Source organism: Rhipicephalus microplus, chromosome 1, assembly GCF_043290135.1.
Source record: "Rhipicephalus microplus isolate Deutch F79 chromosome 1, USDA_Rmic, whole genome shotgun sequence".
Lineage (NCBI taxonomy): Eukaryota > Metazoa > Arthropoda > Arachnida > Ixodida > Ixodidae > Rhipicephalus > Rhipicephalus microplus.
The window spans coordinates 169994409-170019845 of record NC_134700.1 but is presented as its reverse complement, the minus strand read 5'-3'; the positions used below and the strand labels follow the sequence as shown (position 1 = coordinate 170019845).

General features: G+C 47.1%; 3 protein-coding genes across 4 annotated transcripts in view; 2 read left to right on the top strand and 1 right to left on the bottom strand.

Annotated features, from left to right (window-relative positions):
- The window catches only part of LOC119178620 (uncharacterized), a 151913-nt gene extending 150382 nt beyond the window's left edge, over positions 1 to 1531 (bottom strand). Inside the window, exon 1 of the mRNA XM_075887978.1 lies at positions 1385 to 1531. The gene's annotated coding sequence lies outside the window, so the exon portion shown is untranslated. The remainder of the gene's footprint in view (positions 1 to 1384) is intronic.
- Positions 1532 to 2275: 744 nt separating this feature from the next.
- LOC142802860 (uncharacterized) lies at positions 2276 to 21840 on the top strand. Of its 2 annotated transcripts, XM_075887933.1 has the most exons (4): positions 2276 to 2392; positions 14957 to 15102; positions 18416 to 18809; positions 21383 to 21840. In XM_075887933.1, exons 2-4 carry the CDS (start codon positions 14993 to 14995, stop codon positions 21752 to 21754), a joined length of 876 nt encoding a protein of 291 aa, XP_075744048.1. In that variant the 5' UTR covers positions 2276 to 2392; positions 14957 to 14992; the 3' UTR covers positions 21755 to 21840. The 2 variants fall into 2 exon arrangements, with proteins under 2 accessions (XP_075744048.1, XP_075744044.1); XM_075887929.1 differs by lacking the exon at positions 2276 to 2392 and having other exon boundaries at positions 14795 to 15102.
- A 1561-nt stretch (positions 21841 to 23401) lies between these two features.
- LOC142766051 (neprilysin-2-like) lies at positions 23402 to 25108 on the top strand. Its single transcript, XM_075867872.1, has one exon. It carries the CDS (start codon positions 23402 to 23404, stop codon positions 25106 to 25108), a length of 1707 nt encoding a protein of 568 aa, XP_075723987.1.
- The last annotated feature ends 329 nt before the right edge of the window (positions 25109 to 25437 follow it).

The following is a 25437-nucleotide window of genomic DNA, read 5'->3' as shown; positions in this document are numbered from 1 at the left end:
GGGTGCTGATTCCAACTGTCCTTATTGAAGTCACACGCATTGCATTTTATATGAACAAAACTGTCTACTGCAATAAAAAGGTTTGTAGCAATAAAAGTGTTGTACAACTTGCACAAATCTTCCCTCTGCCCACCACTCCTTCATGAATGCGCATGCGCTATAGTTACTTTTTATTGCTAAAAATGCAATGCGTGTGTTCTCAATAAAAACTGTCTGAGTCAGCCGCCGTCCTGTCATGTATTTATCTTCCTGTACTTGTCAAATGTAGCGCTACAGCTTTAACTCAGTAGGAAAGATTATGACGCACGTTGACGACCCATAAGCGTGTGCATATTTCTGGTTTGTAGCATCAGTTAAAAGCGACTCAGATTACCATGTACTATTGTGATGAATTTGGCGACTTTCTTAAAATTAAGGGCCACTAGAGGACACTTGATTGATATGCGAGGTTAAACGTCCCAAAACCACCATATGATTATGAGAGACGCCGTAGTGGAGGGTTCCGGAAATGTTGACCACATGGGGTTCTTTAACGTGCACCCTAATCTGAGCACACGGTCGTACAACACTTCCGCCTATCTAAGTAGAAGATTAATGCCCAGGATTCGGGGTAATGCCGGGGGGCACCATAAACGGGTATGAGCCGCAGAAATGTGGGGTAAATCCCACTACAGAAAAAAATCACTAAAAAGGAAGAGGGCAGCTGTCAGCACAACAAATGGCACGCGCGTTACCATAGCCACGCAGCTGTCACGTGACACTTTGTGGCTGTGAATGGTAGTGGCTACACCACCACCTCAAAGCTCAGCAAAAAATTGTTTAAATAGAGAGAAGTCATCCAACGTACCTGAAAGACTTGCCAAACATAGAGACACGATAGCCTGACGAAGGTAAAGCCACCAGCTTCTCTGTTTCATCGGTGTCTGCGAAGCGGAGCCAGTTGCATTTCCTCTTTAGGTGTTCGCACTGAACGCAAACCGTTCGTAGCAACGTTGAAACGAACTATGTTTGTGCATCTTCAACCGCACCTGAGTCCTGAACTGATTGATTGGTGTGTGTGGTTTAACGTCCCAAAACCACAATTTGATTATGAAAGACGTCGTAGTGGAGAACTGCGCGAATTTCGACCACCTGGGTTTTTTTTAACGTGCACCCAAATCTAAGAACACAGGCCTACAGCAATTTCGCCACCATCGAAAAAGCAGCCGCCGCAGCCGGGATTCAATCCCGCGACCTGTGGGTCAGCAGCCGAGTACTTTAGCCACTAGACCACCGGGGTGGTGCTCCTGAACTAAAGCTATCGTCATGCACAAGAGATCATGGTTATGGTACGCTATAGGCGATGCTAACAAATGACAACCAACCGATACACCCCAGTGCGTACCTCGGTGTCGGTGGAGAGTACCGCCTCAATTTCACCCGAGACAGCAGGGACCGCAGGATCGGAACGCATTTCTTCTTCGACGCAACGTCATCTTGGTGTCCGTCCGTGCGCTTCCTCAGGTTTGCTCCACGACGCGAGGCCACCGATCCGCGAATGAGATGCATCGCGACCTCGTCCAGTTGCGCACGTGTCTGTGTACATGCGCGCGCTATAAAAGTGAGGAGACAACTCCTACGCCAAACCGCACTTCCCTTTGTTGTTCGGCTGCCAGGGCTGCGCGGCCTCGAGGGAGTGCCATCCGAATCAGCATTTGGCGCCTCGAGTGTGCTTAAACGCTTCGTCGGGGCAACGCGCACGCGACGGACGGTCGTGGGAGGGTCGGCGCATGCAATCGTCTCTCCCTCGAGGCTGAAGCCATATGAGGACTGCATTAACCTGGACTAATTATACACAACGAATCAGCCTCGTTCAACGAAAAAAAAAAACACGAAGAAGAACTGCCATGCATAATATGTAACTCAAAGAGGCAGTCTGAGTACGCAAGTGAGTACGGACTCGTGGTTCTTGGCGTTCCCTGTGCGAGACTTGCCATGAGAGGCTTCCGGACTAAGACGCCACTGGCGAACCCCTGCGTCGACGGTACCCTTGCATGTATACACACGAGCACACGCCCCCACGCAGCACAGTTCATACACACCCGACGTCTCGCCATGACTATGGAAAGTGGAAAGCAGCAGGGCCACGTCGCTGCTGGGACGAACTGCCGCAGCCTTTTGTGACTGCCAATGATGCCCCGCTCTCTCTCTCTTTCGATTTTGTTGTTATACGCGAGTGAGTTATAAAAAGGTGGCCTCGTTTTGCAAAGTCACAACAACATACGCGGCTTATCGGCATGAAGTAAACGCGGCAAGCGTGAATGCGTTGGTGGAAATGGAAAAACAAGACGCGCTCCCATACAGCTGAAAATTCGAGTCGCCGGAGGAGTTCAAGGATCAGCTCACGAGTACGGTGCGTTGCACTTTAAAACACCGCTTGTTCTCTAAACACACAGGCGTGTCGTGTTAGGAGTGTGTTTAGAAAAAGTGGGTTACGATTCAGAGTACAAGGTACTATATGGGAGAGCTTGGTACGAAGCAGCCGATTTGGCTGCTTTGTGTTAGGAGTGGCACTGCATTCTCACCTATAGTTGAGGTTAGAAAGACAGCTTGGATACAGCTCTCGTACTTTGAGTGTAACAGTACTCTCAATGGTTTCTGGTTTTGCTAATGATGCGGGAGAACTAAATGGGAATGGGACTGACAAAGGCCGGTTTGTGATTCCGAATCTTCTTAGATTCCCATTCAGTAGTCTAGTTGGCAAATCTTGCTGCCGTTCTCTCTTATAGCTGAAAGTATTTTTTAACCACAGCAGCAAATTAATGATTGCTTGCACGAAGGCAGAAAGCTGACTCGGATACAAATGCCTCTTCAGGTGCTTCTAGAGGCATTTTTATTGATGCCGTAGCTCAGCACTAGGTTGAATTTGATGCGATGCCTGAACTTTCACGGATGCATAATACGGCCATTGAACACGGTAACGCAATAAATAGAAGAGTCAGCAGCCTACTGCTATAGACGTTGCCTGGTTTAAACTGCGACACCAGTACGTTCCCTAAAGTGACCAGAATAAATTCTTAAGAACAAAGTCATTATACGGCGTGCACAACGTCGTCTTCCTCCGACGTAGCATAAACTATTGCCCATGCAGATCTCCTATACATCACATGCAGACATCATGCACAGTGTATACGTCGTGGCGCTAAATGTGTCCGCAATATACACAAGACCCAACATCACACAGGTGTTCAGTTGTAAAGCTTCGCAACTGCTCAGTGGTGGTCAATGCATATCTCACTTTGATCAGCCCATAAGCCGCACGGTCGTGACGCCGATGGTGAGACTTGTGAGCAAGGTTTCGTTTTAACGATTCAACTTTATAGAGCACGCGTCACTGAAAATAGATTGTGTGTGCCAGTGCTGGAGTCGACGGAGTAGTCCGTAAGCGAAAGTCTGCGTTGTCCATGAAGAGCCGCGCCACTCAGCAACCAGAAATTTAGATGGAAGGGGTGTTTTATCGAAAACAAGTGATGAAAGTTATAAACGTACGTGTTTTCTCTAAAGTATTCAAAGCCTTCAGCAAGTACCTCGCCCTCAACACCTCGGAAAAAAATTCCTGGCTGTGGGTCTGATGCGTAAGCTTCAGCATCACGAAAGCTGAGCAAGGGACAAAGTGAGACAGATATGAAAAGACGTCTTATCGTTCTAGCGCAGTTTTCGAGGAACCGTGTGATCATGTAATAGAAAAAGCTTGTTTCAAAACACTATCAGTATGCATACGCTCCTCTCTCGGTTCAAAAACCGAGAATTCGCGTACAGAATTCTTCGCTCAGCTGATCCGCGTAACAGCACTTTTATATAGAACACTACTCCTGGCATGTGAAAATTTTTCAGCAGCTCGCAATGTATCAACTTCAAGAAAATTAATTTGTGGGTTTGAGCAGCGGTTAAAAGCATGTTGCGTAATGAACCCGTCACGAACGTGCTTTTTAAAAAGCACGAGTGTAAAGTGTATATATACTGTGTGCCGGTAGGTTATTCTTGAGAAATGACGAGGGAGAATAGGAAACGCAGAATACGGAGTAAAGATACCACAGCGATCAGAAGCTTCGAGGAGAAAATGACATATTGCAGCCTTGGACCGGCTACCCATTTCCCCGTTCTCTACCTCGTCTGTCGCATCGGTCGTAGCAGTAATTCACGTCGGGTGTATAATACTGATTTACTTGCGGCCGTGAAACGCCGCTTCTTTGGCGAACCGGTTCCGTTTTAGGTGACCGCTTGACCATGATGCGTGCTTTTATGTACGATCGCGTCCAAGAAAAATGTGAGAAAAACAACATGAATGCCGAATAGCCATTGTGTGCTCGTTCGTTATCACTTATAACGGTACCGTCTTTTATTCATAAACAAATATAACTTGCAGAATGCACCGTGCTTGCGCGTAATACTTTCTTCTGACCAGTATCTCGGTGCAACCATATTATATCGCGAAGTAGCCACCATGGTTCGTGCTGCATATCAGCGGAGGAGATGCTCTGAAACGACTACTATCATAGTAATAATATAATATCTGGAATTTTACACTCCCATACCCCGATAATATTATAATGCACGCCACCGTAGAGGGCCTCGAGATGTAGCCGTCAGGTAGCAGGCAGGGTACATAGAGGAATATCTGCCTACGATTCACGTAGGCAGTGGTTGGGGACATCTCCGTTCGGATTAGGTGATGGGCGATGTCTTGGCTCCTAGTTACATCCATGTGCGGAGCTGGTAGTGATCACCTGGCCAAACAGTAATGATAAGTATTCTCATGGAAGATCTCCATCACCTGAATCTTGCTTTTAGTCTCGCGGAACAAATGGCAAGTCGCGGATTAAATACAGCAGCTAAGCAATCTTCTGGTTATGGTACAAGCCAACGTTTCTAGAACCTGGGGTGCCTATTTTGTAAGCGTTCTATCCAGAACGAAGCAGGGATCTAGCGAAAAAAAAACGAGAGGGAGCAAATAGCCGATAGGCACGCTGTGGTAATTCAGAAATGCCTTCAACGCATGAAGAAATATGTAACTAATAATACAGCTCAATGTTAATATTGACAGGCATTGTTCTTCAAACGATGAGATTGGAGAGCGGGATTACTTTAACAATTTATTTGTGTTAATGCCTTGAGTGGACGCAAGGTGGTGTCCTGCTTGATGAGTCGTTCGGTGAAGATTTTCGGCGCGAGATCGGGCTAAGGCAGGTGCGAGACAGGCTAATTCGATTCCACAAATTCAAGTGGTCATGTTCTGAAATTCGATTCAATCTACGTCTTCCGGAGACCGCTTTGCATCCATTCTATCGACAGAACGGAACTTGAGCCCATTCTAGCACTTCCTCAGCAGTTCTATGCAAATTTTGTGGCTTATCTCACACTTTGACCGTCAAATAGCCTCGACCGATCTCGTGCGGCTCTCTTTCGTCATTTTGTTCAATCCCTCTCGGGTGATTCCACGAGAGATCTACACGGGTCTGAAAGTTGATATTTTATATTTCATTGAATGTTTTATATACTGTACACATACCACCCAGTCGCCCGAAAGTGAACTTTGTTCTATTAACTGCATATTCTGGGGGGGGGGGGGGGGGATATCGAACGTATTCTGTAAGGAGGGACCAATTTCGTGCCTTGTCACTCTCGAAAGTTAACGACGATATAAAAACGTAAACAGTAACGTTACGAATACGATCTTTTTTTTTTTACAGCGAAAGCTGTTATGAGATCACACAGCTCACACCCGGTGCCGTAGTTGTTCGCCGCCGCCGCCGGTGTCCGTAACCACTATCACACAAAATAAAAAATACACTAGTAGGACACGGTGGGGATCGAACCCGGGTCCAGTGCGCACGAGCCCAGTATTCTACCAATGTGTCAAGTCGGAGCTTGGGGCTAGGTCGCAAACTTGCCTTAGACAGGCATGAAATCGAGAAAGGAATCGCGTTAATATGAGTAATAAAGTTTTTTTTTTTTTAGAACAGCAAAAGAACAACCAGGCGTCACACATTGCGAATAGCGTAACGTGTGGGTCGTTCAATGCTCCAACCCGCTACAAAAGCGGCTTCTTCATCACATATCAACTGTAGCGTATACCCACTCCAGGCATCATTCCTCATCATCGTCAGCCACTGCATGAGCAATTGGCACAAAATGCCTTACAAGTGTTAAGCGGATACCACACCGCTCAGAGAAATGACGAAAAATAGCATAGCGAATGCCGACCTACTACCCAAAAAAATTTTATTATTGATGGCGTAGTGGGTATCAAGCAAGTGTGCTTGCAGCAGTTACCCAATGAGTGTTGGAAAGAGGCTCTGAAAGGCCGCTCTTCTAGCTTTCACTGCGAGTGTGCTGCGCCTTCCACGCAGGCTTGGCGCTTTTTGAATAAATGTACGCGTAATGAAGGGGGAATCAGCATTGTTTGGAGTTTCTGGGCTGGAGCTGACTGTTTAAAAAAATGTCTGAACAGGCGATTTTTAAAAAAGCTCCTATAGGTATTTGAGTTTTTTTTTCCTATCCTAAAATAAACAAGTCAACGTTTCATAACTTGGTGACCAAGTACAACATATTGTTTACATGATTGCCTGCCAATACCGTTGCTGTACCTGAAATAAATATTTTTATAAATGGCCCCGCACTTTTTATCTTAGTGACAGTTAAGTATATTGAAAAATAATATTAAAAAACTGTTTCAATTTTTCTTAAAATCCACAATGATTCCGTCATAGATCTTACGAATATAGCATTAATAATTTTCAGCGAGATATTATGGGTACGAGTCACAGATTTTCGAGGATGCACTTAGGCAATAAAATCATATAGTAGTAATAGTAGTAGTAGTAAGTAGCCACCTCTATTTTATGAATTACTCAATAGATTGCGCTGTGTATATATATATTCTTAAAAATAATATCAAAAGATGACGTTAGTGGTTTTCGTATAGTGATAATTTCGTATAGTTGACGGACGAACGGACGGACGGACGGCTGAATAGATAGATAGATAGATAGATAGATAGATAGATAGATAGATAGATAGATAGATAGATAGATAGATAGATAGATAGATAGATAGATAGATAGATAGATAGATAGATAGATAGATAGATAGATAGATAGATAGATAGATAGATAGATAGATAGATAGATAGATAGATAGATAGATAGATAGATAGATAGATAGATAGATAGATAGATAGATAGATAGATAGATAGATAGATAGATAGATAGATAGATAGATAGATAGATAGATAGATAGATCCTCAATAGTACATGCAGTACGCGAATAAATGCTACACATTTAGTAGCTTTCTTTCCCCCCTGGTTCTAGAAAAGTTGGGCACTACCCACGTGTATCGGTTCATGGAAATGTCACGCGAGGAGAAGAAGATCAAGAAGAAGAACCTCGTTCGGATATCACGCGCAGCACGTGACTCGTGGACCGAGCCGCTCGCGAAGTGCGCATGACCGTCGCTGATCGAGCTCGTCCTTTCGACCACTCTAGCTCGCCCACGACCCACGGAGACCACCGGTCCACGGACGGTTCTTCTCTCGGACATGTCGAAGACGAGCAGCGGTAGTCCTTCGAAACGCCGCCGTTCGTCGAAATCGCAGAAGACCGAGCAAGCCACTGCTGCTCCGCCTGCGGCACCTTCGTCAAGCAGCGCTGCAGACACCCACGTCGGTGGCACGGAAGATGCCCCCTCGGCCACCACCCCCACGGCCACAACCAGTGCACTACTGTTCCCGCCGAGCAAGCGCCCGGCGGGCGGCGGGAAGAAGCGCAAGCGGAATCAACCTGCCAGCCCTCGGCGGTCGAAAGGCACGATGTCCAAGGATAAGCCGCTGGAGGATGCCACTGCCGCTAAAGCCGGGGCGCCTCAGTCCGGCAGCGCATCATACGCCGCCGTAGCTACCACGGTACGATATTATACGATATTTCAGGGGTCTTTCAGATGGCACGAGACGCGAGCATGTGGCACGAGACGCCAGCATACGCAGTGATGACGTAGACGATACCCCCAACGCTGGATGTGCGAGTATAGGTGCGACTATAAAATGACCCGCATTTCAGTGAAGCTTGGAACAGAAATTGTAAACGTATTTCAACATCGGCGCTCAGAAAGCTACCTCTGGAGGTCAGTACCATAATGTTTCTCTTGTGAAATATACTTAGGAAAAGACCCATACGTGAGCTCCAAAAAACAAGAAGGCCTTCTGTCAAATGATAACGTTAGCTGACTTTTGGTTCAACACCTACTCTCCTTCGCTCCAATCGTCTTCGTTCTCCCGGCCCTTGCTGGAGACTAAATTTCGAGACTGCTGCCGGATACAGATGAGGCGAGTTCCCGCGATATCATAGTTCCATACGTTAATTTTATGTCCTACTATACAAGCGATTTATCTTCAATTTTAGCCATTACAAGCGTGGTTAGATAGGCGGGCCTCTAAAATTGCCTCTGAAGCCGCTTTCACCACTTTCGAAGCTGCCTCGTGACGTCACGAAATTAAAAGAAAAGAATTTCCAGGGTCTGCATGTTCAGTATAATATTCGTTACGTCTTAAAATGTTGGCAGTACGCTCTCATCTTCCAAAGTGGATTAACATTCACTAGAAATCAATTACTGTCAATTTAAAGAACTGCTTATTTTTGCGTGCATTTAGAGCACGCTCTAATGCATTCAGCTATTAGTCCTCCATCTTGATGATGATGATACCACTATATATAGGGCTGCCTTGCCGTGAGCAAGCTTATTACTGGGATCACACGTAGCAACTTAATTCGGATCTGTCCTCAGATCTCATAGTCCTAGAAATGGCGTGGGAACGGCCCTATTCTTAGAGACAGCCGGCGCATTTCAAAAGGTACCCGTACTTCATGTAATCGTTCACGACTTCGTGGCTAGTGTCGTGGTTCAAATTACTGCATATGTTCTCCATGCATGGGTTCTCTCCTGTTCAGACTCGAAGTCCTCGTTTTCCAGTCCGTCCCATGAACGCTGTTTTCAATAATATCTGGGGTTTTACGTCCCAAAAACGCGATGTTATGAGAGACACCGTACTGGAGGACTCCGCTAATTCTGACCATCTAGTGCTCTTTAACGTGCTCCGACACCACCCAGCACACAGACCTGAATCACCCTCCCCCCCCCCCCCCCCCGAAATGCAACCACGGCCACGGCCGAGGTCAAACCTGTGACCTTCGGGTCAACAGCAAAGCACCGAAGCCACTGATCGACCACGGCGGACGACTTGCTGATCGATGAACGACTCTCCTAGTTCCGAGCGAAAATGAGCTCGTTTTTAATAAGCTTGTGCCCAAGAAATTAACCCTCGAAAATTACGTTCCTTAATTTCTCCTAGATTTCGCGCCCAGTGTCTCCGTAGCTGTTCAACGTTGACCTCTTCACTTCCATGAGAGGTTGAATGCGTGCACCTCCGCCGCGTTGCCGCCTAGGAGTTCAACTTCGAATGGTCCTTTCTGGGGAGGATCGAATGTACATGGTCGAGATCCTAGTTAGGCAATGCACCGTGTCTCCTACATCTGGAAGTTTTGTTCCTTGCGCTTTGCGTCATATCGGCTTTTTGGAACTCTCTGGCCGAAAAGATGTGCTGTGGAAAGATGCAGTAGCAACAGGCGTATGCCTGGCGACCCATGTCTTCTTGATAAGAAACATTGATTGATTGATTGATTGATTGATTGATTGATTTGTTACCCGGGTTTAACGTCCCAAAACCACCATATGATTATGAGAGACGCCGTAATGGAGGACTCCGGAAATTTCGACCACCTGGGGTTCTTGCACCCAAATGAGTACACGTGCACCCAAATCTGAGTTTCATCATTTTCACTGGTATAGCGCACCACGACAGGACACACACAAAGGAGAGATGCACACACACACAGCGCTAACTTGCAACTAATGTTTTATTTGCGATCACACACGCTGTTTATACAACAGTAGACCGATAAAACCTGGATAATGTCACGTCAAGAATACAGCACAGCCCATGCACGTGTCATCACCGATAGCGACAATCTGCACTGGCCCGTCAAAGTGAAGATTCCAGATACTTCTTTTCTTTAGATAATGCTATGGAAGCCACACTCACACATTTTCCTTTCATTTTGTCTATTACAAAAGCTTCAATAATTTCACGTGTGGTTCTGTCACGGGCCTTAAAGAGTATACGGGTGTTCTGGAACATAGGGACGCAACCGCACCTCTGACAGTGAAGGGCCAAATGACCACATACAGCTCTTTCTACATTGTACTTGTGCTCCTTTAGTCTTTCATTCACACACCTTCCAGATTGGCCTATGTATTCGCAACCGCAAGTCAAATGAGTGCTATAGACAACACCACAACAACAATTCACAAATTTCTCCCGGTGCTTAATCTTACAATCCTGTTTCCCGCTACTTTCTGCATTGACCTTTTTGCACATTCCTTGCAACTTTTCGGGAGCAGAAAACACTACATCCGCACCCACCTTCCTTGCTATCCTTCGCAAGTTATGCGAAATGGCATGCATGTAAGGCACTACAGCAACCTTGCCTGCCTTAGTGGCGGTTGTCTGGTCTTTGCCGTCTGCCCTTCCTTTCCTGCTTTTACTTTCAGCGACAGCGGTCAACAAGTGCAAGGGGTAGCCAGAGTTCACTAAACGTTTTGCTTGAGCCCACAAGCTCTCATCAAGCTTGTGGTGGCACGACTTCATCAGTGAATTCTAAAAACAGGATTTTATCACCGCACGCTTTACCAATTTCGAATGAGCGGACGTGAACATAAGAACCGGTTTATTCCCTCGCGGTTCAGAGCTCCCCATGTGTGGTTCATAGCTCCCCAAGTGTGGCTTCCATAGCATTATCATCTAAAGAAAAGAAGTATCTGGAATCTTCACTTTGACGGGCTAGTGCAGATTGTCGCTATCGGTGATGACACGTGCATGGGCTGTGCTGTATTCTTGACGTGACATTATCCAGGTTTTATCGGTCTACTGTTGTAAAAACAGCGTGAGAGATCGCAAATAAAACATTAGTTGCAAGTTAGCGCTGTGTGTGTGTGCATTTTTCCTTTGTGTGTGTCCTGTCGTGGTGCGCTATACCAGTGAAAATGATGAATCTCAACCAACTAGCCCGGCAACGTGCCTTAGCAAATCTGAGTACACGGGCCTACAACATTTCCGCCTCCATCGGAAATGCAGCCGCCACAGCCGGGATTTGATCCCGCGATCTGCGGGTCAGCAGCCGAGTACCTTAGCCACTAGACCACCATGGCGGGGCTTCTTGATAAGAAACAAGAGCAATGACTGGGAATACAGTGCTCGCAGGACTTTCATCCGTCAGTACTCCTGCAGCCCGATTTCTTTTTTCAGCATGCAGTACGTGCTATTAGTAACATTATCGGTGAGCAGATCACCAAGTTATCTATCACGCTACAAATCGAGTGTCTGCACTCGCATACGCAGCGGTAATTTATCGAAGCATAATGCAAAAAAAAACATGACGCAAGTAGTGTCCACAGACATTTTTCTGCTTATTACCACAGAGTGCAGTGTGATAAATTTGAGTTATTGCGACCTATGAATAAAACTGAAATGTCATAATTTTGGCATGACTAGGCGTCATGCCTTCCTGTTAAAACTGAAGAACACAATCATTATGCATGCCAAAGAATTACCGTATGTGCCATGCAAATAAGCAACGATGAATATGTAAAAGGCATACGCTGTTAGTTGCTTTAATCCGTCCGCGGAAGATGCCAAGAACGCCGAATAAAAGTTCGAAGAATAGGTTTCCTCGTAGAACTGAGGCAAAGTTAACGGTAGTACACTGTTTATCACTACCTAGTCGTAAGTGGGTATTAGACCAGCTGGCATTGACTTTGACCGCACTCGTAAGAGGACTCGCGGCGATCGCCTTAGCGCGAGTCCATGGGCATCAGGGACCTGTGAAAAGCAGTTTCAGATCAAATTTCACGCTAAATCACACAAAATGACGTCACGTATTTACCATAGCTATTGCGTCACATACGCTTTATTTTTTCTTCAGCCGGAAGTGTTCCATCCTCACAGAGATGGCGATAAGCCCCATGAGCAGCCCATGAGCAGCAGAGATGGCGCTAAGCCCCATGAACAGCCGAAAACGTCAGAAAGCCTCTAGGAAACACAGACATGCTAAGCAGCGGGGTGAACCGAAAGATGATGTTGAATCAAAATTGGAAATCTTTCTAAGCTGTAGAAGGTATGCATCCCTTGTGATCAATGATAAGATTAGAAGAAAGGGAGCTCAGTGGCTGGCAGAAGTACATAAAAAATGTAGAAAGGCAGCAGCGAAATTTTGCAACCATCTAAACTCCTTAAGAAATGAAACGAGCCTAGAGCAGATGTTTATAACTAAAGCTCAAGGTTCTAGGCTAGAAGGGGACGAAGCTATTGAATATATAAGAACAATGGTGGCAGAAAAATTTCGACATAAAAGTGCTTTATGCACCACAATAGACAAAGATGAATCAAGTTACGCAATGGCTCCGTTTTCACTACGGGAGTGACAAAGGGCTGAGAAGAGGGTTCCTAGTAGTACATCAACAGGCCCAGATGCCATTCCAATTATGCTGATAAAGACATTAGGTCCGAAGTCTAATCAGGCTTTGGGAGAGGCAGTGAGCAAAATAATAATCGATGGTGAAGTCCCCGATGGATGGAAACTTAGCAGGATGAGCATGATCTATAAAGAAAATGGGGACAAAGCTGACGTAAACAACTATCGTCCTATAACAGTGACATCAGTGGTCTACAGGCTGGCGATGCAGATTACAAAGGAAAGACTGCAGGCATGAATAAAGGATGAGGGGGTGCTGAAGGAACTGCAGAATGGGTTTCGGAAACACAGGAGGTTGGAAGACAATCTGTTCTCACTAACGCAGTGCATCGAAATAGCAGAAAAGGAACACGGGCCCCTGTGGCTAGCATTTTTGTACATCAAGGGAGCGTACGATAGCGTGGTTCAAGAGGACTTGTGGGGAATACTGGACACACTAGGTGTGGAAGATGCAGTCACTAATCTTGTAAAGGATATCTATAAAGGTAACAAGGCAGTTATAAAGTGGCAAAAACAGGTGTCCAAGCCTGCAGAGGTAAAACAAACGAAAGGAACAGTCTTAGGCACGGGTGTCTGTCACCCTTGTTATTCATGTTGTACTTACAAGGATTAGAGGCCAAACTAGAGGGAAGTGGACTGGGCTTCAACCTCTTTCGTGAAACAAGGAAAACTCATTGAACAGGCACTACCAGCATTGATGTACGCAGATGATATAGTGCTAATGGCCGACAACAAGGAAGATTTGCAGAGATTTATGGACATCTGCGGTAATAAGGGAGATAGATTAAATTTCAGATTCAGTAAGGAAAAATCAGCAGTCATGATTTTTGATCATAATGAAGGTAGTTGGCTTAGAATACAGGAGGTCCCGACAGAAATAACAGATAAATACAAATATCTGGGCGTATGGATAAGCAATGGGGCCGAGTACCTAAGGGAACACGAAATAGACGTGACGACTAAAGGTAACAGAAATGCAGCGGTGATGAAAAACAGGGCACTGTGGAATTACAATAGGTATGATGTTGTCAGAGGAATATGGAAAGTGGTCATGGTTCCTGGTCTCACGTTCGGCAATGCGGTCTTGTGCATGAAATCAGAAGTTCAAGCAAGATTAGAAATTAAGCAACGTGGAATAGGTATGCTTGCCTTAGGAGCTCACGGGAATACACCAAATCAGGGAGTACAAGGTGATATGGTATGGACATCATTTGAGGGTAGGGAAGCTAGCAGAAAGATGAAATTTGAGAAGCGATTGAGAGAAATGGGGGGGAGCGTTGGGCTAGGAAGGTATTCAGCTACTTGTACATGAAGATTGTCGATACAAAATGAAGAAAGAGAACCAGAAAATTCACTGGTAAATACTTAGAAAACAGCAGGGGGCCAAACCAAAAAGAATTATCGGTTAAGAAGAAAGTGAAGGAAGCTGAGACCGATATGTGGAGAATGGGCATGATTAAGAAGTCCACACTAGAGATCTATCGAACTTTTAAGCAGGAAATTGCCAAGGAAAGGATCTATGATAATACTCGGGGTAGTTCTGTACTGTTTGAGGCCAGGACGGGAGTATTGCGAAGCAAGACATATCGGACCAAATACGAAGGGGTAGACACGGTAGTCAGTGCATGTGGAGAGGAAGAGGAAACTGCCGAACACTTGATAAATGCCCTGTAAAGGGCTTCACCCTATAGTTCAGGATGATGGCGCAGAGTTTTTCAAAGCACTGGGGTTTAGGCACAGGGAGGGCAAAATAGACTTTAAGCGGGTAGAATTAACAAGAAGGAGGTTATCTAGTTGGTGGCTAGGGTCAAGGCACGAGTGAAAATGAAACCCTTCACTGCAAAGTACGAGTGCTCAACCTCACTATTTAAAGAAAAATAAATAAATAAGTTTAGTTTTTGTTTCACTAAGTATTACGGCTTGGTGGTGTTAGCCACCGCCCGATCTAAAGGGTACGGCCATATCAATCCATCCATCCATCCAGCTGATCAGCCGCCACTTTCTGAACGTATGAGCTTCCATGGAGCCTTCGCTACCAGTCGTAATCTACCTTAATTTTACCGCGAAAGTGACAAGAACCATAGCGTTCTTTCTGCAATATTAAGTTGATGTAGCACTTGCACATGACGGTGCATGTTATATGCTTCGGGGATTTCGTGGTGAAATCTCGGCTTTTAAAAGGCCCTCTAAAAAACGGCGCATGCGCCTTGGCTCTCCCAATTGATGATGTTAACTAATAATGCACAGTTGCTAGTCCAGTCGTGTGTGTTTTATGTGAGTGTTTTATTTTTAGCGTCATGTACCAAGCAACCCAGACTTTTATTTCTTTTGCAGGCTCCCCAGCAGAGATCTGGCGATTTCGCTTTGGCAATGTGCACGCTGCTGCCGGTGTCGGTCTCGGTTACCGGCGCCACACCTTCCTCGCAGCCGGGCTCCAGCGACAGCCCTCATCCCTATGGCCAGAAAGAGCTCCCAAAGAGGTGGATTCTAAATCTCACCTAGGAAATGTTACATACTCTAACCATGATCTGACTTACGAAACCTGCCCAATTAAGTTTAAAAAAAAATAACAATATTATTAATAATAATAATAATAATAATAATAATGCTAAAAAACCTAATACCAATATCAGGGACGCGGTAGTAGAAGGCTTCGAAAATTCTGTCTTATCTGCGTTGTGTTCTTTGACGTGCGCTGAAATCGCGCAGTGCACAACCCTCTCAATTTCGCCTCCATCGAAAAGCGACCACCACGGCCTGCATCGAACCTGCGACCTTTGCGTCAGCAGCAGACCGCCGTAGTCACTGTTCCACTAAGACAAAGGCCCGATTAAGCTTGATCATTAGTGTTGATTGATTTGTGGTGTTTAACGTCCCAAAACCACCATTTGATTATGAGAGACGCCGTAGTGGAGGGCTCCGGAAATTTAGACCACCTGGGGTTCTTTAACGTGCACCCAAATCTGAGCACACGGGCCTACAACATCTCCGCCTCCATCAGAAATGCAGCCGCCGCAGCCGGGATTCGATCCCGCGACCTGCGGGTCAGCAGCCGAGTACCTTAGCCACTAGACCACCGCGGCGGGGCTGATCATTAGTATTATCTTAACCTTTATACCAAAATGTAAGTACTGACTTATGCACAAGTTGCTCATAAAAATCTTGTAACGGTGAAAGAACATTTTCACTTCTTTTTTTTTCGCTTTTGTTTCACATCGGAATAGCCAGAATTTTATGCTGTAATCCCCAAACAGTGTGAGCTCCTATACGCTACAGCCACAAAACAGTGTATATAGCTTACTGTCCGCCACTTGTCCACCGCTGTGGACAAGTGGCTGCTAACTCGAAGGTCGCGGATTTGATCCCAGTCACGTCGGTCACATTTTAATGGAGTCGAAAAGCCATAGTCCCATGGTCTAGTGTGATGTCAGCGCACGTTCGAAAACACCAGACGGTTAGAGTTTGCGGAGTTCTCCACTACGGCGTCTCTTATAGTCATGTCGTGATTTTGGGGCGCAAAAGCCCAGATATCATTACTAATATTACTGTCCGACAGTTGGGGTAGAAAAGTAAGGACAGCCTTCGACGTTGCGAAAACGCACACAACCGCCAAATAGCAGCAGATTTTTAAAGCTCGAGGATTTGGTCAACCATTGTCTGAATAAGCTTTACATTATCAGACGAAGAGAGAGCACAGCGGGTCACGGAACAAACGGGCGTTCACAATATCTCAGTTGAAATCGTGAAGGATTGGGCATGAACGGTGCGTGTAGCGAGAATTGGAGATAACTGCTGATAACTATCGGTGTAATGCCAATAGAAGCCAAGAACGCGAGGTAGAGGCAGAAAGTTAGGCATCCAGATTTGGATTAGGAATATTGCGAGAATAACGTATCCATCAAAAGCATGAGAAAGACCGGCCAGATTTGCTAAACTTGGAGGCCTTCACTCTGTCCTCGGCGTAGTCAGACTGATGGTGTTTGGTAATGGTGGATTTGTTTTTCGCGGGAAATAACCATCACCAGTCAACGTCTCGCGTTGAGAGAACATCGACAGCGTGATAGGGCTGCTTCGTGCAAGCTTTTCGCGCTCGAGTTACGCAGGACTGTTTTCATCACTGTGGTTCAGCTTCATTCAGTATATGCTAAAAGGGATACGCTAAACCACACAGGTAGGCTTAACCGCAAAAATATTACGCCTAATGAGCAGAGTAGATCTCATTATTATGACGAGTGCCCTTGAAGCGTGTAGACGCGTGTTAAAAGCTTGAGTAGTGGGAGAAATTGAGCGCTACGGAGTTGGTAGCATCAGTGCGCACGCCTTGATTACGTCAACAAGATCCTATTCGTACTTACACCTTGTTGGTTAGGTCAGGCATGCTATGTGGGGAAGTGCAGTTTGGCTTATTACTTCTCGCTAGTCAATCGACTAAACAATGAATCAATCATTAAAACAATATTCATAGCAGCCGTGATTAACGAAGAGCTAAAAGAAAAGTGAAGCTGCACGAGCTTGAAAACCAGAGAACCAGAGAAAAAAGTGGTGCCATATCCACGAAGTGAATGATGATGAATGGGCGAAGCTCCGGAAGTAAACCTGGTAAACCATGAATCCTCCGTACATTTTGCCCACTCGATTTTATTACAACGCTCCCCCTAGCGTACGTCGCCACGCTAAATCGAACGATTGCCTTCCACCAATGACATGCGCCATATGTGACATCATTCCATATGTGACATGCGCCATATGTGACATCATATGTGACACGCTGCCGTACTTCTAAAGTACGGCAGCGTGTTCTTTAAAGAAGAGGACAGAGGAGTACACGACACGGCAGAACTTTTGACCCACTCTCACCAAAAGTATTGTATTTTGATACTCATGCCCTCCTGCTTTGGTCTCGTAAGAGACTGGCAGTATTGTAAATAAATAAATAAATAAATAAATAAATAAATAAATAAATAAATAAATAAATTCCTATTTTATAACATCTGGTATCTTTCAGCATCAACTACAAGTACCGCCGTCTAGTTTTATAACATCTTGCATCTTTTCATCATCAGCTACAAGTACCACCATCTAGTGAACATTGCAAGAACTAAACAAGAGGTAGCTACATACAGGGGACGCACAGCCCACGCCTTAAGGAGCTTCGCCCCTAAAACCAGTGGCAATCAATGCAGCATTTCAAATGAATACAGATTCACAACTACGCATTAGACAACAAAAAAAAAGGGGGGGGGGGACGAGTTGTAACCGAACAGCAATAAAAATACACAAGCTTCAAAAATAATAAGTGCCTTATGAAAATGAGAACAATGGAACAATTGTGTTTAACTTGTCAAATCAATATAAAAACGAAGTTAGTAATAAGGGATTGAGAAAGAATTTACATTACTGCACAACCTTCCTAATGAAAATATTTCAGCTCTACTTCTAAAGTACGGCAGCGTGTTCTTTAAAGAAGAGGACAGAGGAGTACACGACACGGCAGAACTTTTGACCCACTCTCACCAAAAGTAGCAGTGGAATATTTTAGGCAAGCATGTTTCGCCAATTGTACTCGCAACGAGTTTACCCAAGTAAGCTAACTGCATATACTGAAGCGTGAAAACTCACTATCAAAACTTTGATCATAGTGGATGACTGGGCGCATGTATACGTAGTTCATAATTCTTACATTATGACCTCCTAAGTAAGTTTCTGCTATATGTCAAGTGCCCATATTTCAATGTTCAATACTTCAACGCCTGTTTTGCAATCAAGGTATAACCAAATAATCAATATATCCAGAGTCGACAAGCCCCCGACTTCAGATGCACCTTCGAGAGCCGAAGTGGCACAGTCGGAGTCGGGGTCTGCAGTTTCTGTTCCACCCGAGATCGCAGGGGAACATTCGATGCCGGCCCCGCAGTCGTCTCCGGCCCCCACCAAAGTCCTGCTTCTGTGCCCGGCCTCTTCGAAGGACGGCAAGGCGGTGGCAGATTCGCGCAACGCCGATGCTGGGTCGTCATCCGAGATCAGGACGGGCAAGATCGAATCCGCTGTGTCCAGCCAACGGCGGGAGACGTCTGTGCCGAACCTGAAGGCAATGCCTCGAAAATCATCTCTGGCCCGACGGCACAGTCAGACGCTCTCCAACACGGAGAAGCGCGCGCACTTCAGCGAGGCCCCAATTATCGAACTGGTGGGTTGACTTCATGGTCTTTCTTCGGAATATGAGCCATTATTTCGTTGACGAGCAGGTTGAGGCACGGCCGCTCGATCTTCCCCTTTGGTAAGGGGGAGATCGAGCGGCCGTGGTTGAGGCGTGGTTAACGCCAGACACTCCCTAAACCAGCCAAAGGTCAAAATGTAGTGGCGGTGGTGAAGTTGTACACGAGTTTACAACGAACACGTAGCCCTAAAAAGTTTTTTTTTTGAAATGGTGCTGTAATAACGGAGTAAGGCGCGTTTTAGGGTCGAAACGCGCGGATCGCGTCTTGCGCTCTTTCCTTTGTTGCTCTTCGCCCTTTGCTAGTGTCCTCTCCAGAAGCCGCTTTGATAATGAGAGCTTGTATACCCGGCGACAACTTTTCTCGGCTTTGGAGCGAAGGCTACAAGCCAAATCACAGGCATCTTACTGCCAGTAAATGTAGTTCCACAACAACGCCCGTAATTTCACCGTGAAACATATAGAAGTTCCCCCTTAAAGGGGCCCTAAAACACTTTTTTCTAGCAACCATGGATTGAATTCACTGGAAGAGCTAATTGCCTCACCAATTCAACGCCGCAAAAGTTTTAAGAATCCGTCCAATATATTCGGAGTTGTCACACGCTGCAATTGCATTCTCTCTTCTCTCATCCAGACGAAAGCGCTGGAAGGTAAGCAGGGAGGAATGGCACACCCACTGAGAAACGTCACGCGAACCCCGTGACCTTGACCACTTTTTTTTTCTTTCTTCGAATGCGCGGCTTTGTCAGTGTGATGGCGCACGCACGCGTGGACAAGTAGCGGCCTCCCGCGGCGGTCTCTGTAGCGAGCGAGCGCGTTATGTTCAAATCAGCCAATGATTGATACGTGGGCTTGCTGCGTGCAATTTTTGAGCGTCTTCCGCCACTTGTAGAGCAAAGAAAAAAAACAAATTTTAGCCGGCTTTTATCATTATTGTGAATGCTAGGCCACGTGCTGCGCTATATTATTTGGCTCGCATGTTCCCCGGAGCCTCTACCACCGATCAGCAGCGTTTTCTGATCATGCTCAAAAAGTGTTGCAGGGCCTCTTTAATTTTATGCATGGAGCTATTCGAGACAGGAAGCAGCTCCCACCATTAAGAAAGTCGTTTTTACGTTAATTTATTCGTTGTAACTTTGTGTTTTACCGCACGAGAAAGTCCCGCCTTTTTACGTGCGCCTCAAACGCTAGGCGGCGTCTGCGTCTACACGATACGCTGCTACCCCGCCACTTTCCAGACACGTGCGAAAACGGACTACTTTGCGTAGTCCTGCTACATGTGCAGAAGCTCCGCCTTCGTAGCTTCCTGTTCAGTTCTAAAAAAAGTTGTCACCGAGTATAGTACAATTTCTATTGGCGTTTCACAGCTATAGCACCGTTTAACGTGTACACAGCCACGTTGACGCCTAGTGGCACGTCTTCGTGGTAATGACTGCGATCCATGATCATGATTTAATTGTTATGGTAACTGAAGTTTTTAACACATATACCTGAACACAGCGTCAGTTATCGTTAATGGCGCTCGTGGATGACTTCAACAAACACACACTAAACATCGCTACTCGATATGCACGTCTTCAAAGATTATAAGTTATGGAGAGGAACAGCACGGTGTGCGCTCCTGAAACCTACGCTGGCACTCGCGCATATACTGTGCTTCAGCAACGCGAGACGCAGAGGTTCGCACTTGAGCTGCGAACGCGCGCCTGCGTTCCTCGTCCTGCTGGTCTCAGCTTCCCTCCACCAAGGCACGACATTCACCCGTCAATATTGTAGCTTTGCTACAGAGCTAACTACAACCCTTTTATTAAAAGCCGGTGCTATCCCACTCGAAGTAGTCGGTGGTGAAGCATTGTTGGTGCATCTGGAAGCTGCACGACTCCAAAAACAAGCTGTCGCGCGCTGACACAAAGCGAAAGGAAATTACTGCATCGGTGACTCTCCTATGCTCGCTCGGTGAGGGTTTTTGACTGCTATCCAGAGGCCTTAACCATGGCCTCCAGGACTGCGCACCGGAGAACAATCTCGAACGCCATGATTTAACTACGTCAATTACTACGTCATTTAACTACGTCATGCGGAATGCGAAGTCAAACATAATGCGCGTTCGTGCGAAGCCTCGCAATTGCCTCAATAGCTTAGTAGGTAGAGCGCTGGACGTCTCTAATCGTTTCCAAGGAACCGGACGTTCAACGCCTTGCGGGAGAACTCTTCTATAACGGTTCTTTTCTTTCCCATTTGGTAGCTTGAATTTTTACAACGCCGTACCCGTGACGGAAGTACGTCACTGAATTCTTGATAGACCCTGGCTCTTCCCGATCGGTTACTTTCGCCGGGATGAACGATATCTCACCTTATAATTAACCTATTATTAATGTTAACAGAGCAACACAGCTTTATATCTAAGCGGGCACGACCCGAAAAGAGCACGTGTCCGAGACTAATCAGGAGCAAATTATAGCTGCAATTTTGCACGTAATGCGCTTCGATGGCCTCCACACCAGCATTTTTTTTAACCCACCTATCCCGGACATATACACTCGCAGGTGCTGCTGAGTCTGACGCAGTTCTCATCCACCAGAAAGAACGCGGCGATGACACTGATGGCGGCGGCCGCAGCGTCGGTAACTATCGTGCTCGCCGCCATTTTGCTCTACCTCTCAGTGCACAAGGACAATGAGGAAGACACCCCCGAGCCAGGAGGGTGCACCAACGCCGACTGCCGTTACCACGCGGCGTTCATCACCAACCGCCTAAACCTGAGCCTGGACCCGTGCCACGACTTCGCCGCGTTCGCCTGCTCGGCCTGGACGCCTCCGCCGACGTGGTTGCACCGGGAGTTCCCTTCGGCGCGCGACGACGTCGTCCTCGCCTGGGCGCGCGACTTCGAAAATATCCTGGCCACGGGCTCCAGGTAGAGCGAACCCACGCGCCCGCTTCGCGTGTAAAGATAAAAAAGCAAATAGTATCGTTTCAATGTGTAATAAATGCGAATACCATTGGATTCCACGTCATTGACTCCACTTGTCGAAAGTGGCATGCTCGCCGTCATGGGTATATGAGCAGCACTTACACTCCCCCGTTTGCATGCACAGAGAAACCCGATAAAGTGGACAAGAGAACGCCCTTCACCGTAGCTCAATTGGTAGAGAATAGGCCGCGTTATCAGAAGGTTGCACATTCGGTGCCAGCCAGCGGCATTATGCCTTTTGGTTCATTCTAACGAGTAATCACAATAACAATTGCCGGGTTTTAACAGCCCAAAGCTATCACACGATTGCGAGAGACGCGTAGTGGATGGCTCCGAAAATTTCGAACAGCTGGACTTCTTTAACGTCCACCTAAATCTAAACACACCGGTTTCAAGCGTTCTCGCCTCCATCAAAAATGCGGCCGCCGCAGCCTGGATTCGATCCCGCGACCTTCGGGTCCGCAGCCGAGTGATTTCATTCTAGCGTTAGCTATTTTATTGGAGTCAAAGCTTCACTATAAGCTTTTCGCCCGCTTGAATTTCTTCACATTTTCATGAGAACTAACAATCACACCAAGAAAAGTATAGGCAACGCTATTAGTTGTAATTGTAATGTAAATGTGAAGAAAGAAAAGTGGACGAAAAGATAACTTGCCGTGGGCAGGGACAGAACTCGCCTTATCTTTAAGTCCACTTTTCTTTCTTCACATTTACATAACTTTTACTTCTGAAAACATCTCTCATACTTTTCTTGGTAAGATTGTCTGTTAGTGCTCATTAATACTTTATCTCTAATACTTTTGTTGGTATGATTGTCTGTTAGATATCACTGTTATTTTGTCTAACAATAAAACGAGCCCTTGGATGTTCACTACTGTCCTTCATTCACATTTTTATGAGACATTACAGTAAAATACAAATAACGACCCCTGTATATCTTCAATGGCTTCATGGTCTGTGGATTTTCATTTGGGGTTGTGTTTAAAAAAATCTAGCCCCTAAATTACCCTTCTTTTGTTCATCGCGCTCCTTAGTGATTGCAGCGTACACTCATTACATTGGGAGTTCAGTTCATCTGCTTGTTGCTTGTATATGTGAGTTAAAGGGAGTGCAGTAGGCGTTACAAAATGCACGCACAAAAGGCGTCAAATATCAAGAGCACTAAGTCTGGGAAAATTCGGAATGTCCTAGCAATTTGTTAAAACATTTTGCATGTCCCAGTAATTCGGTCGAAATGCACAGTACATGTTGTCAGTGCGTTGAAGAACAGGCCGGAACTTTAATTTTAAGCCTGACGCTCAAAACAGCATGGATATTCGGCTTATTCTTGCGTATTGTGGCATCTACACGTCTGACGCTGACTGCACCTGTATTGTTGATCGAGGTGTGAGTGGGGTGGAGGGGCGGGTGGGGTGGAGGTTGCGAAACGCAACTTCTTTATGTTCGCAGCTACGCTTACAACCGTCCGTGCTACTATGTAAGTTACCAGTCACACCGAGGGAGACAACACGACGTGGGCAAGTAGCAATACCGAGGAATAAAATGTTTTCATGGTACCATCCCTTGCAGATACCTCCCCACAGGCGAGAAGGCTATGCTGATGTTCCGCGCCTGCGCGTACGACACATCGTCTCAGCGTGACGCATCTGCTCTGCTGATGCTGAGGCAATTCATGGCCCAGCGAGGCATTCCGTGGCCCTCCAAGCAGTCCTCCCTGGCAGTCAGACCTTTGGGCGTACTCATCGACCTGGCGTACAAGTGGCAGGTGCCCTTGTGGTTTAGCGTGCGTTTCGCTCGCAAAAGCCTTAAGATCAGCATTCCGCCAGCCGTGATCATTGCACCGAGCTCCTACACACTCGTGTGGTTCAGTCTGCACAGGGACATCGTCAGGAGGGGCGCCTTTCAAAACCACTGGCGCAGGCTGTACGACGCCCTGTCCGACGCCCCGAACGCCAGCGACTCCAACGCCCAACGCGCCCAACACACCGCTGATGTCGATTCGACCGTGCTAGGGGAGCTTGCCAAAGCTCTGACTAATGGCAGCGAGCCCAGCGACGAAGGGAAGCTGCGAAACGTGAGCCAACAGTTCACACCGAACATCAACTACACCGAGTGGCGCCATCAGCTTCAGGAGCACGTGCTGCCGATCATCGACGGCAACTACCTGCTACGAGTCTACAACAGCGCCGTTCTCAGGGCAACGGATGCACTTTTTTCCCGCTTCACCGAAGACACGCTGCTGGAAAACATGGGCTGGTTCTTCGCCCGTCTCTTCGCACCACTCGCTGACCCGTCGCTGCTCCGAGACCGGTACGGGGCGCCCCACTCTGGCGAAGAGGAGCTGCCGCTGTTCTGCGCAGCCCAGGTCGAGGCACTGTTCCGGCTACTCGTCATCTCACTGTACACGGTGCCACGCTTCTCACCGGCGCTGCGCGATGATGTCGACCAGCTGCTTGACGCCATCCGGGAAATGGCCGTTGACAAAGTGAGCGGGCTCCCGTGGCTGGACAAAAGGTCCAAGCAGCGCGCAGAACATAAGCTCCGTAAGGCGGGCACCGTGCTGTGGCCCCCGGACAACATGTTGAGTGGTGAGGGGCTTGCGACCGTATACTCAAAGGTGAGGCAGCCGAGTGGCACTTCGTGGACCGTTGTGGACGCCTGGGTCCAAGGCAGGGAGGCGATCAACAGTCTGGACAAGAGCGAGCACGACGTAGTGATGCATATGCCGGCTAACATGGAGCTACCGCTCGTCGAGTACGATTACCTGCGCAACGAGGTGCGCGTGTCGGTGCAGGCACTGTCGCGTCCCGTCTTTTACTTCGAGGGCACACGAGCCATGCTCTACGGCGGTCTGGGGTTCCTGTATGCCGCCGAGGTCGTACGAGCGCTGGACGCCGACGGCGCGCTACGCGATGCCTACGGCGTGCTTGTCTCAAACGGGTCCTGGCTATCACCTGCGTGGACTGAAGCTGTCCTGGACCGCGAGGAATGCCTGCCAGAGCCTGGCGGTTACTTCCCCGAGATCCCGGCCCTCGAGGTGGCATACGCGTCTCTCGAGAAGTCACTCGTTTCCTCGGGCGAGCGGATGCGCACGGCTCAGTCGGCTTTCTCCGAGCGCCGGCTCTTTTACGTGACACTGTGCTACTTGATGTGCGCCAACCAGACGCTCCAGCCTCAGAGGCGTCCCTTTGCGGGAGACTGTAACAAGGCGGTGGCCAACTTCCCGCGCTTCGCCGAAGACTTTGGGTGCAGCGCGGACGCCAGGATGAGGCGCGAGAGGCCCTGCGTGTTTTTTGGCTGAACAAGTTGGGCACGTCGCCACATATTGAACGTTACACACGAAGGATACGACGCAGCTCGGGAACACATTGTGGGACACACATTTCTGTGTACTGTTTTCTGTGTCGATGGTCTTCGGTGTTTCGTGCTTATCGCCACGTTTGTACTCAACGTCGTTGTATCCACGCGTTTTTTGTCTGCAAGCAACCATGAACGCGTGCCTCATTCATTATGTTGATGGGAACCTTAGTTTTTGCGAAATGTTAAGGTGCTTTAGATCTTTCTATTTCAAGGTGTCACGAGTACTGTGCGGTTGATATTTATATGACCCACTTGTTTGCGCAAGTCGTG

Excerpts from the sequence above, each read along its gene's own strand:
- LOC142802860 (XM_075887929.1), top strand. The coding sequence starts at position 14,846 with ATGATGTTAACTAATAATGCACAGTTGCTAGTCCAGTCGTGTGTGTTT. Across the intron at positions 15,103-18,415 it reads CAGAAAGAGCTCCCAAAGAG|AGTCGACAAGCCCCCGACTT; the intron begins GTGGATTCTAAA and ends CAATATATCCAG. Across the intron at positions 18,810-21,382 it reads AGGCCCCAATTATCGAACTG|GTGCTGCTGAGTCTGACGCA; the intron begins GTGGGTTGACTT and ends ATACACTCGCAG.
- LOC142766051 (XM_075867872.1), top strand. The coding sequence starts at position 23,402 with ATGCTGATGTTCCGCGCCTGCGCGTACGACACATCGTCTCAGCGTGAC.